The sequence below is a fragment of the Lotus japonicus genome, chromosome 2 (assembly GCF_012489685.1).
Source record: "Lotus japonicus ecotype B-129 chromosome 2, LjGifu_v1.2".
Classification (NCBI taxonomy): domain Eukaryota; kingdom Viridiplantae; phylum Streptophyta; class Magnoliopsida; order Fabales; family Fabaceae; genus Lotus; species Lotus japonicus.
Genome location: NC_080042.1, coordinates 89,495,154 through 89,507,490, shown reverse-complemented (window position 1 = coordinate 89,507,490; position 12,337 = coordinate 89,495,154). Strand labels below are relative to the sequence as shown.

The 12,337-nt window shown below is 36.2% G+C and overlaps 2 protein-coding genes and 1 pseudogene across 5 annotated transcripts; 1 reads left to right on the top strand and 2 right to left on the bottom strand.

The window, feature by feature from the left end:
- Positions 1 to 2,796: 2,796 nt before the first annotated feature.
- LOC130740798 (uncharacterized) lies at positions 2,797 to 6,841 on the bottom strand. 3 transcript variants are annotated; one of them, XR_009020263.1, is made up of 8 exons: positions 6,169 to 6,841; positions 5,616 to 5,883; positions 5,429 to 5,525; positions 5,133 to 5,339; positions 4,924 to 5,056; positions 3,789 to 4,851; positions 3,308 to 3,706; positions 2,798 to 3,223 (listed from the first exon to the last, which is right to left on the bottom strand). XR_009020263.1 is itself a non-coding variant. In XM_057593496.1 (6 exons), the coding sequence occupies exons 1-6, from the start codon at positions 6,316 to 6,318 to the stop codon at positions 4,693 to 4,695; spliced, it is 1,014 nt and encodes a 337-aa protein (XP_057449479.1). In that variant the 5' UTR covers positions 6,319 to 6,841; the 3' UTR covers positions 2,797 to 4,692. The 3 variants fall into 3 exon arrangements, 1 of the variants encoding a protein (XP_057449479.1); XR_009020264.1 differs by having other exon boundaries at positions 2,800 to 3,223; positions 3,308 to 3,958; positions 4,645 to 4,851; XM_057593496.1 differs by having other exon boundaries at positions 2,797 to 4,851.
- Positions 6,842 to 7,636: 795 nt separating this feature from the next.
- LOC130740797 (L-ascorbate oxidase homolog) lies at positions 7,637 to 10,730 on the top strand (annotated as a pseudogene). Its single transcript, XR_009020262.1, has 9 exons — positions 7,637 to 7,742; positions 7,831 to 7,992; positions 8,068 to 8,177; positions 8,292 to 8,562; positions 8,843 to 8,939; positions 9,049 to 9,391; positions 9,495 to 9,854; positions 9,963 to 10,041; positions 10,309 to 10,730. The product of XR_009020262.1 is annotated as an L-ascorbate oxidase homolog (transcript).
- Positions 10,731 to 10,841: 111 nt separating this feature from the next.
- LOC130740799 (ubiquitin domain-containing protein 7SL RNA1-like) lies at positions 10,842 to 11,480 on the bottom strand. The gene is made up of 2 exons (XM_057593497.1): positions 11,174 to 11,480; positions 10,842 to 11,143 (listed from the first exon to the last, which is right to left on the bottom strand). The coding sequence occupies exons 1-2, from the start codon at positions 11,478 to 11,480 to the stop codon at positions 10,842 to 10,844; spliced, it is 609 nt and encodes a 202-aa protein (XP_057449480.1).
- Between the last annotated feature and the right edge of the window lie 857 nt (positions 11,481 to 12,337).

The following is a 12,337-nucleotide window of genomic DNA, read 5'->3' as shown; positions in this document are numbered from 1 at the left end:
TGCCTAGATTTGCTTACTGATTCAGGAGTTTTAGGCAGTAAACCAGTTAGTACTCCTCTTGATCCATCTGTTCGATTGTCACAAGATGAGGGGGAGTTATATGATGATGTGTTTTCATATAGAAGGCTTGTGGGGAGATTGTTATATTTAACTACAACAAGGCCTGACATCACATATGCAGTTCAGCAACTCAGTCAATATTTGTCCAAGCCAACAATGGCACACTATACAGCAGCACAAAGGGTCCTTAAATATCTTAAAAGAAATCCTGGTAAAGGGTTATTTTTCCCTAGAGATTCTGTAATTCAGTTGCTTGGTTTTAGTGATGCAGATTGGGGAGGATGCATAGACACAAGAAGATCAGTGACAGGATATTGTTTCTTTGTTGGAAAATCTCTTGTTAGTTGGAAATCAAAGAAACAACAAACTGTGTCTAAATCTTCTTCTGAAGCAGAGTATAGAGCTTTAGCCTCAGCTACTTGTGAACTGCAATGGCTTTCTTACTTGCTAAAGGATCTAAGGATAGAGCCAGCTAAACCTTCAGTTATCTACTGTGATAATCAGAGTGCTCTCCACATTGCAGCTAATCCAGTATTTCATGAGAGGACTAAGCACTTGGAGATTGACTGCCATATAGTAAGAGAAAAGTCAGAGGCTGGTCTTATGAAATTACTACCTATCTCTTCAAAGCTTCAAGTGGCAGACTTCTTCACCAAAGCACTGTCAGTTGGTCCTTTCTCTTTCTTATTAAGCAAGCTGAACATGTTAGATATTTACCATGGTCCAGCTTGTGGGAGGCTAATAAATGAGAAAGAAAACAAGGAGACACTTGAGGGCATAACCAATTCAGCATGTGTAGATGACAGCTCAGAGTCCACCTCAGCATACAGCTAGCAAGTTGTTAGACAGTTACAACAATCTAACTGATTGAGGAGTAGAGTATACCCTGTAGTTTAGATACACAGTAGTTATAGTGCTCCTACAGCAAGTAGTATAAATAGCAAAGAATAAACACACAGTGTATTGTATTGAATCATTTTGTTCATTCAATAGAATTTTCTCAGTTTTCTTCTTCTATCTGGTTTCTGTTAACCATAAAAAAATCCCCTTCATCCAGCGCCATCAAACCACCTGCAATCCCAAATCGCCACTGCACAACCAATCCCATGGGGGATGGTGGCCTGTGGCTATGGCGTGAAGAAGAAACGATCGAGAGCTTGCAGAACTCGACCCAACCACTAATTTTTGATCTGTTCCCCTCATAAAGATGTGAACTTTACCGTTTGCTGCTTGCAAATCTGGGTGCTCTGTCTTTGATGGTGATGTGGGTGCTGCTTGCAGATCTGGTAGTTATTTGAATAGATCAGCAACTCACAAGAACATGATTTCCTTCTTATGTGTCCAAGCAGCAGCAAAGCCCCTGCTGGTGTAGAGTTTCCAAAAGTACAGCCGAAATTTAAAGCTCCATTTCTTGGGTTCACAAAGACACCAGAAGTATGGAACTCTAGAGCTTGCATGATTGGAACCATGGGAGTTTTCATTCGAGAGTATATATATACAGTATACTTCACCGTGATTGAAGCTGATATTTGGAAAGGCCTCAATCTTCCTCTTTGGGCATTCACTCGTAACTATTGTGAGAGTCAATTCTAAGTGTTTTATTTATTTATGATTTTAAGAAAAAAGATTCTGTTTCTAGTCATTTGACAAAATCTAGTGTATTCGAAGATCTTGTTGACATGAATTGTGAGATGTTCCTGGGTTGGATTAAGCTGTCAATTCTATGGTATCGTGAAATGCACAATTTTGCTTGGTTTTTCAAAAAAAATCAGAGTTGAAAGTTGGAGTTTTTGTTCTGGAAATTTCTTTTAAGGAGAATGATTCTGGAAATTAGTGGTTGTGGGTGAAGAAGGAGGAAGAAGAGTGGTGGTTGAGGGGAGGAGAGTGGTGGGTGAGGGAGAGGACCAAAATTGCAACGTGAGAAACCTATTTCAATTAAAAAATTAATTTTTTTTCATTAAAAAATTATGAAAAAGATGCCACGTCAGCTTTCCGTTAATTTTTGGATGGAATCTGGACGGAAAATCAATTTTGCAAACGGAGGTATTCGTGGGGGATACGTAATGCAATTAATTTTTGTTGGGAACCAGAATCGTGAGAAATGTATATGTGTGGAACCAAATGTGCAATTAAGCCTTCATTTTAAAGTATTCTAAGAAATGGGCTCAGTCCACTTTAGGTATATGATTGTTAGTACAAATTTGTAATTCTTTTCTTGACATATTGCTATCAATATGTCACTTTTTTTTTTAAGATAATCAATATGTCACTTTAACTTGTAGATAATATTTTTCTTAATAGATAAAGTCAAAATCAATAGTAAAATAATTTTTTATTTTCCTCTTGTAAAAAAAATAATGTTTTTAGACGAAGACTTTAAGAACTTATTAAATAGTTTAAAAATAAAACTTTAACTATTTCTGAAATTTAGAATGGAGAGGAAACATCGTCAAGACTATCAATGAAAAAAGTTGTCCAACAATTAAAATGTTACTAGATGCAAGAATATTTTAACTCTCAACTAATGGAGATATAAGAGTTAAATCTGAAACCTGTGTGTGTTATTTTCACAAGCAAGTTGACAATGTATAATTTTAACTTTTGTATACACTTTTTGTAATACAACTAGTATATAGGCCCGTGCTATGCACGGTGTTTCATATCTGGTAATTTTTATTTTGTTTTTTGTCTCCTGAATTAAATCTTTGATAACATCATGTTAACAAATGCACATGCCTAAGTCAATTATATGCAGGCATAAGTCAATTATATGCAGGCATACGTTGGTTACCAGGAAGTTTGCAATAAAAAAAAATAATCCTAATGGATTATACATCAGATGGAAGCTTGTTACCATACATATATATGGATACATCATACATAAGTGGCAACGAAATAAAGGCAAATGCTGTTACACTTGATATGGGTGGATAATAACATCCACCAGTTTGATATCTTCGGTTGAAAAAAGAAGAGATACCACTTGTCCAGTATGTATAGAATGCAGTTCACAGAAGAGTTTCCAACCTCTACCGATCTTAGCGTAGTTGAATCGTTCTGGTGCAAGTATGCTACATAACACTTGAATGCCAGATGGCCCTCTTAGAATCCAGTGGAAAACATCAGAGTTACGAAGGTAGTAAGCAATGTGCTTAGGAACATTCTGCATATGAAACCAAGGATAGATATTAGATATTCAAAATAATTATATGACTTTAAGAATGGAACCTACAATTTAAAACATTACCAACTGGCTTCCTTTTGACTGGCTTTCCGTAAGTTGCACTGTGAAATAACATGGATAAAATCTCCATTCTGGCACATTTGTTACAATGGGCTCTAACATAGGGGGATACTCTAAGTGTTTGGATCGAGGCCCTCTGTGGTAGTCTATCTCTTGTGAATTTCTACCGTAAACAAATAGATCGAACATAGACCCTCCTTTATATCTCAAAATACACCATCTCACCCCCTCCAATCCATAAAAATGACGGATTTCAAACCACCCAGTTGAAATTTGTGGCTTAACAGGACACTTAATAAATTGGACAGAATGCCTATTACCAACAGGGTCAAATAACAACCACCTGTTACTAAGTTCAACATCAAACCTTGTTGCGAAAAATTCTGCCACAGAAGCAGTCATCTGCAACTTAAAATATTTTTGAATATTTAATAAGTTGGTGATATATATGATATGGATATGAACATTAGATGATCAAACAAACCTCGTAAGGACGACTGACAACAGCAAATGCAGACTCATACGCTTCAAAATTCGCCGACAGAATGTGGTCCATTGTTTAGGAAATGGGAGGGCAATCCAGCCAAAGTGTGGGATGTAGGGGGTATGGAGGGTATATATAGACTCACAACTGTGGACTTTTACAGCATAGTCCTATTATTGAGTTGATATTTAGTAAGAATGTAAGTAATGAATGTCTAACCAGTAGGTTGCATTTAAAGACCTTTTCTAAACTAATTCATATTACATGTCTAAACTGTCCTCTTTTAGCTTTATTTTCTCATTCTCCATTCTATCATTCTTATGATTCCCATTACACAATACTGTATCCATTAGATGGGCATAAAAATATATCAATTAACCAAATTCCACTATTTCCCTATTTAGCCGTTCAAACCACAATTAAATTAAAAAAAAATAGCTACTTGGATTTACGTGTTACATTAGATCCGTCCAAAAAAAAAATTAGACTAATGGGATACGAAAATAAAATTAGTGTTTATATTGACTTAAAACTTAAACAACACCATATAGACAAAAAGGAGAACTTTTGCTCAAAAGACATGTACAATTATTTTGCTAGAAAAAGAAAAAAGGGAGCAAGAGTGTCAGATGCAGCATGCGTGATTCATGCATGCAGTGAAGAATTAATGGTATGAATAAAATCATAACTACTTTTGTAGGATATTAGTTCAAAACAAAGTCAACCATGTGGGAGATTTCAAATTAAATAATTGAAAGATACGTCCAATGGACTACAATACTATCCTGCTCATATATTATCAAAAACCTCAGTGTACACAACATTCTTAGTGAAGTTGGAAGTCGTTTGGTCTAACCTTAATGGAAATAATCCATATCAAAGGAATGGACGATATTACAATCTATCACATTGGGATAACGTGGACAACGTGGCGGTTGCAGACCTCACAGAAATACATCTTTTCATCTGGATAAACTTTTTTATTGCATTTACATGCAGTGTACAACCAGTCCATACCCTCTTCTACATAGCTGATAGTGGCATATACAATGCACACCGAATTCTGCAGGGTAAATGTAAAGATTCAACGATATGATTTTCGAACAATAATCCCTCACAAATTAAAGAATGATACCTCCTTCATGTCATGGACTTGCGCAATGGTCTTTCGAGGGGTTAAGATTAAGAAGTCCTCTTCATCTACAACCTTGCTTGAATCTTGAAGCTGACTTAGAGATTGCGATCCTGTATCATTACTTGCTGAAAACCTAATAACACAATGAAAAAAAATTATGTCACAATATTGTTACCCATAGTAAAAAAATCCGGATTTAATGAGTATACCTTTCCATGACAGCCACAGCTATGTCGACTGCGGGGTTAAACAACATTTTTGTAGCCCCATGCACATTTTGCAAACACAAATTCCCTTGCCATGTCTTGACTTTGACAAATTGGAGAAGAATAACTACGTTCACCATTTCACCACCATTAAGGAACAGATTGAGATCTTCGACATAGGGTCCAAATAAGGCACACTCCATCTTGACCCTACATATATGGTAAGTGGTTTTACTTTTTAAATTATAATTAGTGTGTTAAATAGATATTTAAAGTATGTGTGATTAAGCCAAAAATACCCATAAGAGTCAATTTCAATGACATTCATCTTTGTTTTCTTTCCATGACTTTCAATCACCCTCTCAGTTCCAACAACAGTGAGGATTCCAATGACGTCTAAGATAATGAAACAAAGCACTTATTAATATAAATTATTTAACCCGATATGTCCTAAAATTTTTGGGAAATTAATTGTATTACTCTTACCAATTAAAAAATTTGTATCATAAGTGATAGACATCACGTCAGCAAGAGGGACGAACGAATAAGGATCAACAGAAATGGGATTTTGGTTCATTGGGCGGACTTCAGTGTTAAACTGGAAATTAACTTTGTAGGGGTGTTTAGTTGGTTTGAACAACCCAGTATTGTCAGCAACCTCAAAATAGGACATGCTATAGACGTTTCCGTCAATAAGAGTCGTCTCAAATTTATACATGATTGTCTTCCTAATGATGACATGTATTTTATCCCCCTGCCAAATAGATTCAGTAATTATGGTTAAACACAAAAGATATTATTATGGTGCTTCAGTTCATGTTGCTTTTTTCAATTTTGTATATGGGCAACCAATATATAGTTGCAAATTCTTTTTTGCCTTGTGTCAAGTAACGGTGCAATAATCTCTGTACTGCCAAACATTACAGATGGACTTGGACACATGTGTGGAGGGTATCTTCTTTACATAGAAATGAAACGAATTACTTTTCTTTCAAAAAAAAATGTCAAAGCCAAAAAAAATATGTCAAAGCTAAATTACCTTGGCATCCATTACAACCATTTCCAGAGATAATGGTAATTTGGAATTAGTATAGCCCTGGCTATACCAGATGCGTATGATCTTGACCAGCATCCTCCATGTCTCCTTCCCAGGTCGAAGATTAATCACATCATCGAATTGAGAAGCCATGATAGCAACTAAGTTGTTAATTGGAAAACAGATGGTTGGTGGAGAACTGATATGTGGAAGCAAGTGTATTTATAGAGAGGTATGTGGAACATGGATGATGGGAATAAGGAATTTTTTAAGCAGAATAATTAAAGGTGAGTTATTAGGGGACAAACTTAGCACCTGTACCATGCCTCATGTATCTCAGTGAGTCAGACATAATATTGATGATTGAGTTGAAATTCCAATTTCAATTTGAGCGGGATACTTGTAAATCAAAGCAAGTGGGAATGGTATATAAAGGACCAATATAAAGGACCAAAAATAGTGAATCTCCGTAGCACTGACACGTGGACAAAGGGACTTGAGAAGGGGCGCGGTGCAGACACGTATGCAATGGGTTCTTTTGAAGGGCTCCTGCATTGTATAGTAGGGGGATGCATTTGCATTAAATACTACATATGTAACCAACCCTTCAAAACACTGGAAAAGTTTACAAATGCATTTGAAGCCTTATTCACCTCTTCGCTCGCTCAATCCATTGTTGGAGTGTTGGTAAACTTTTACGAGCAGAGCATCTATTTATTTTTGTTCACATATGTTATGGATTCAAATTTTTTTAATGCATTATCTGTGGTCTTTATGTACCTCACATGGGCATAGTTGAAAACACTTTTAAATATTATGGATATAGTCATAGATGCAGCTTCCTAAATCCTAATCCCTTCGAAACATTAAAAAAACAATGGCATTGTCGGTGCTCTTTTGACAATTATATTAGGTTGTCTCCCTCTTCATTGTCATAAAGTTTAATTAGGTTTATACCCTTTTGTTCTCATTGACAAAAATTATAGATGCTTGATAAGTAGATGTTCCAATGACAGAGTTTACTTAAAGTGCGTTTCCTTATACACATATTGATATGGTAGTACTAGTATATGCTCTGTTCCGCTACTAAAGTAAGAGTTATGTTGGTGGGTCAGCGATTTATGGCCTCGAAAACATGTCATGATCAATAGTCGTAACTGAAGACAAACTCACACCAATTTTTATGTACCACAAAAAATGTACAACTTAAGAAGGCACCAAAATCATAACAGCTTCCAAGTTCAACCCTTAATGGTGAAGAAAATGCAAACTACACATAAACACAACTTCAAGTGACACTTTAATAATCTTAAATGGTATAATTGGACATAATTTGGTAGGGCAGTGTCTTTTTAGCTGGAAGCAACTAACGCGCAAACGCGTTACCGCGCCGAAAATGAATGATCAATTTGCAACTTTGACAACAAACAAAATCCTCAAATCATTATTAAAATAATCCAAATTTAGCTAATCCAATCATGGTTGGTTCCTATGCACAGTTCATTTTTCTAGTATATTAATGCTCCAAACCTTGTCAGTGTTGAAGGCTGTCACACTTTCAGCTCAACCCAGATCTGGTAGCTTCCTATTATAGAAAGTTTCTTTCTCTTCTTTTCTAAGCATGAACTAATGTCACTGTGTTTTACTTGCCATTTTCATTTTCAGTAGACAGACTCAATGGAAAGGACTAGTTTGATTTTGCTACATGTGTTCTGTGTTGTTCTTGCTTTGGTAAATGTGTCTCTAGTGAAAGCAGAAGATCCATACAAGTTCTACACATGGACAGTGACTTATGGAACTCTTTCTCCTCTGGGCAGTCCTCAACAAGTGAGTAGCCAATAAGCTTTTCTTGAATCTCTTGATGATTTTGAAGCTGACTTTTTTATGCTTCCTGTTTTGAAGGTTATTCTGATCAATGGTCAGTTTCCTGGTCCAAGACTTGACTTGGTAACTAATGACAACGTGATTCTCAACCTCATCAACAAGCTGGATGAGCCATTCTTGCTCACATGGTATTTGCTTTAAAGCCTCAACATATTTGAATCTTTCTTGTGTCATTGTTCATGTTATATGGTTGAGTTTTTCTTCCAGAATATGGTTTAATTAAGATTGTTGTCATGAAACAGGAATGGCATTAAGCAGAGGAAAAATTCTTGGCAAGATGGGGTTTTAGGAACTAACTGTCCCATTCCTCCAAACTCAAATTACACTTACAAGTTTCAGGCCAAGGATCAGATTGGCACTTATACATACTTTCCATCAACTAAGATGCATAAAGCTTCTGGAGGGTTTGGAGCTCTCAATGTTCTTCATAGATCTGTCATCCCAATCCCTTATCCAAACCCTGATGGAGATTTTACATTACTCATTGGTGATTGGTACAAAACTAGCCACAAGGTAACTAACATTAAGAATTTCTTTTTCCTTCCACATACAAATAGTAAAGTAACATTAAGATTGGTACAAAACCAGCTAAAACGAGTAACAATATTGTTCTTGCTTTAAAATATCATTCATACTATTGGTGATTGGTAGGAATGCATGCCTTATGTGATACCTTTCCATGTATTATGCTGGGAAAATACTCCACCATAAACCTAAGATTAGACTGAAAATTAAAATTCTCATTGTTTCCTGTCATTTCAATTTCATTCATTGAATGTCTTGTTGTTTGCAGACATTAAGCCAAACATTGGATTCTGGGAAATCTCTTGCCTTTCCTGATGGCCTCCTTATCAATGGCCAGGCTCATTCTACCTTCACTGTTAACCAGGGTAATTTTGTGTGCTTAGAGAATGTAGTTTAACAATGCACAATTTCTCAGTGATACATTCCACTTTGTCAAAATTGCTTTTACCAACATTTTTTTCACTTTACTTTCAGGAAAAACCTATATGTTCAGGATCTCAAATGTTGGTCTGTCAACCTCAATTAACTTCAGAATTCAGGGACATACCCTAAAACTAGTTGAGGTTGAAGGATCACACACTATCCAGAACGAATACGACTCGCTTGATGTGCATGTTGGCCAATCAGTTTCTGTGTTAGTAACCTTAAATCAACCTCCAAAGGACTATTACATCGTTGCCTCAACAAGATTTACCAAGACTGTTCTCACTACAACCTCAGTGCTACACTAAAATTCTCAGTCAGCCGCATCAGGATCCTTGCCTGCTCCCCCTGCTGACAATTATGACTGGTCTATGAAGCAAGCTAGAACCTACAGGTTATTCCGAAAACCTGATAAAAGAAAAAGCCTTTTTGAGTTTACTTCAAAGTTTGATCCATTTATAGATTTTAATTTTGTTTAAAACCAATTATTCATGCAGATGGAATCTGACAGCAAATGCTGCCAGGCCTAACCCACAAGGGTCATTCCATTATGGGAAGATAACTCCTAATAAATTATTCAAATTGGCTAATTCAGCACCTTTGATTAATGGAAAGCTCCGTTATGCTGTTAACAAGGTTTCCTATGCTAACCCTGATACCCCTCTCAAACTTGCTGATTACTTCAACATTGCCGGAATCTTCAGCTCACTTCCAAGCGCCCCTTCTAATAGTCCCGAATACATAGCTACTTCAGTGTTGCCAACTTCTCTGCACGATTTTATTGAGGTTGTTTACCAGAACAATGAAAATACCATGCAATCTTGGCATCTTGATGGTTATGATTTCTGGGTTATTGGGTATGTCAGCTTCCTTGATTGCTTAGATTGATCTTTATTTTAGCTGCTTGAAGCAATTTAGAATTAGGCTTAAGGGAGTTTTGATGATGGTCATTGCTCTAATTGCAGCTATGGTTTCGGCCAGTGGACAGATGCCAGTAGAAGTACCTATAATCTAGTGGATGCTCTGACTAGACACACTGCTCAGGTAACAAAACAAGAACCGGTCTTATTCCTTCTGATAACGTCTCTTTTCTTTAGTAGAAACTGGAAAGTACTTAGACCACTAAGTGCATGTTTGGAAACACTTCTAGAATTGAGTCTGAACAATTCTGGGAAGAAGATTCTGCGAATTGCTTCTGTATTCGGGGATTTAATTCGGATAAAAGAGAAGTTGATCCAAACATGCTATGTATATATAGAATGTGCCTATTATTGTTTGTTTCTTTTTGTGATGTGCTTCAAATGAATGTAGGTGTATCCAAACTCTTGGACTGCTATATTGGTGTCCTTGGATAACCAAGGTATGTGGAATTTGAGGTCTGCAATATGGGAAAGACAATATCTTGGGCAACAAGTGTATCTCAGAGTATGGAATGCACAGCAAAGCCTTGCCAATGAATATGGAATTCCCAATAATGCTCTGCTTTGCGGCAAAGCCATTGGACATCACGCTTAATATCACCTAGTACCAACCATTTGTTGGTGTTTTTTCTAGTCATGAGAGTTTGACTACAATTAGTTTGTCCTCTTTAAAGAAGTAGAAGTTAGTTTCTCAAATTTCTGAAAGGCTTCCATATATTTGAGAAAAGTCTTGTATTGAATTTTCACTTACATTGATTCTATATTTAATTATTCATAGTTATAATTTATGAAGGTATATTTCATTTATTCAAATTTGGTGCACTACCAAGCTGAGTTAAAAACAAAGTTGAATAGGTAAAACACTAAAACACTACTGCCTTTATTAAACACAATGAAAAATACAAAAATTGGTCAGTTCAATTTTTATGATCCACCAGTAACACTTCCGTTGAAGATTTCAATGGTGTCGCCCTGCTTAACATGGTGCCAGCGAAAAGACCTATCATCATTCATAACATTTTGTTCATAAATAAAAAAGTAACCTTCTTGTGGAAGATGAAACTGAAGCCTCTGCTGTAACTTATTCAGCTCCTTCCTTAACTCCGCCACATTATCAGAAGCATTCACTTCTACAGGTATCTTCTTTGTCCCACTTTTGGCCCAAACCTTCAACTTCTTTGACCCTCCTGGACCAGTGTTAGCAACAGTTGCTGCTGAAGTTGTAGCTGATGGTCGAATACTCACATCATTGTCACAGTTATCTGACTCATGATCATGAATTTTGGTGGGGGGTGATGAAGAAAACTCCTCATTCTTGACCATGAGTGCCGGCTTGTCTGAGTCTGGAGTGACAACTAGCTGAATGCGTGAGTTTTGAAGGATTTCATACTTCCAAACATCACCATCATCTTGGAGAACTTGACCTTTGAGGATCAGAGTTTGCTTTGAGATGGGAATGCCCTGATACTTTTGCACCTTCTCTTTAATCTCTAGGACAGTGTCAAAGAAGCCTACTTCAATGGAAAATGGCCTCCCTCTTGGCAGCTCAAAGAATACATCCATGATCTTAATCGTGAATGCTACTATGAATGCAAAATGACAATTTATTTAAGTAATCAACTACAAATGGTCAGTAACAGAATCCCTATTTTCTCTAACTCCCGCCCTATATGGCTGATTCAGTTTCAATAAAATTCACAGCTGTTTTTCAGAAAATCCTATCAACAAGGAATTTTTTTTTATCAATTCAACAAGAAATGTTTATGGTAGAGGGTTGCATCGTTAGTGGGCTTCTATAGCTGCATTTTTTAGGGGCCTAAAGTTACCAGGCCAATTAAAGTTAGTTATTACTATTTTTAAGTTTATTTTTAGTTTGTTATTTAGATCCATATTCTAAAATATCATGTGGCATGATAATGAAAAAGGGCTTTTGAATTTCAATTAATATAATAAATTGTAAAAGCATTACCAAAAGATTAGTCCAGCCTAGTGGTAAGGTTATTCCCCTTCCTTGAGGGGAGGAGTTCAAATCCAACCTAGGGCCCTTTCTCTTTTTTTTTTTGATAAATAGATGCAAACAAAAAAAAAACTAGCAACTCACTGGTTCGGTCAGGGGTTCGGTTCTCGGTTATACGGTCAAGCCGGCTGATCAAGTCCGAGTTTAATAACACTGCTTGTACTCTTTTCATGGACTTTGGTCACATAGCACTACACTTCTTGAATGGATCTTTATTATTGCTTGGGTAGTTTATTTTCCCATCCTTGAGGACAAGGTTGTTCTACTTGAAATATCTCATTAGGTACTTTTTGATTCTATTATATTTTTTATAATTTTATTGTTACATTCTATATTTTTTTATTTTTGTGTTGTGTTTGTGTGTGACTGAGAAATTAGCTACAAAATAATAAGTAGCAGAATT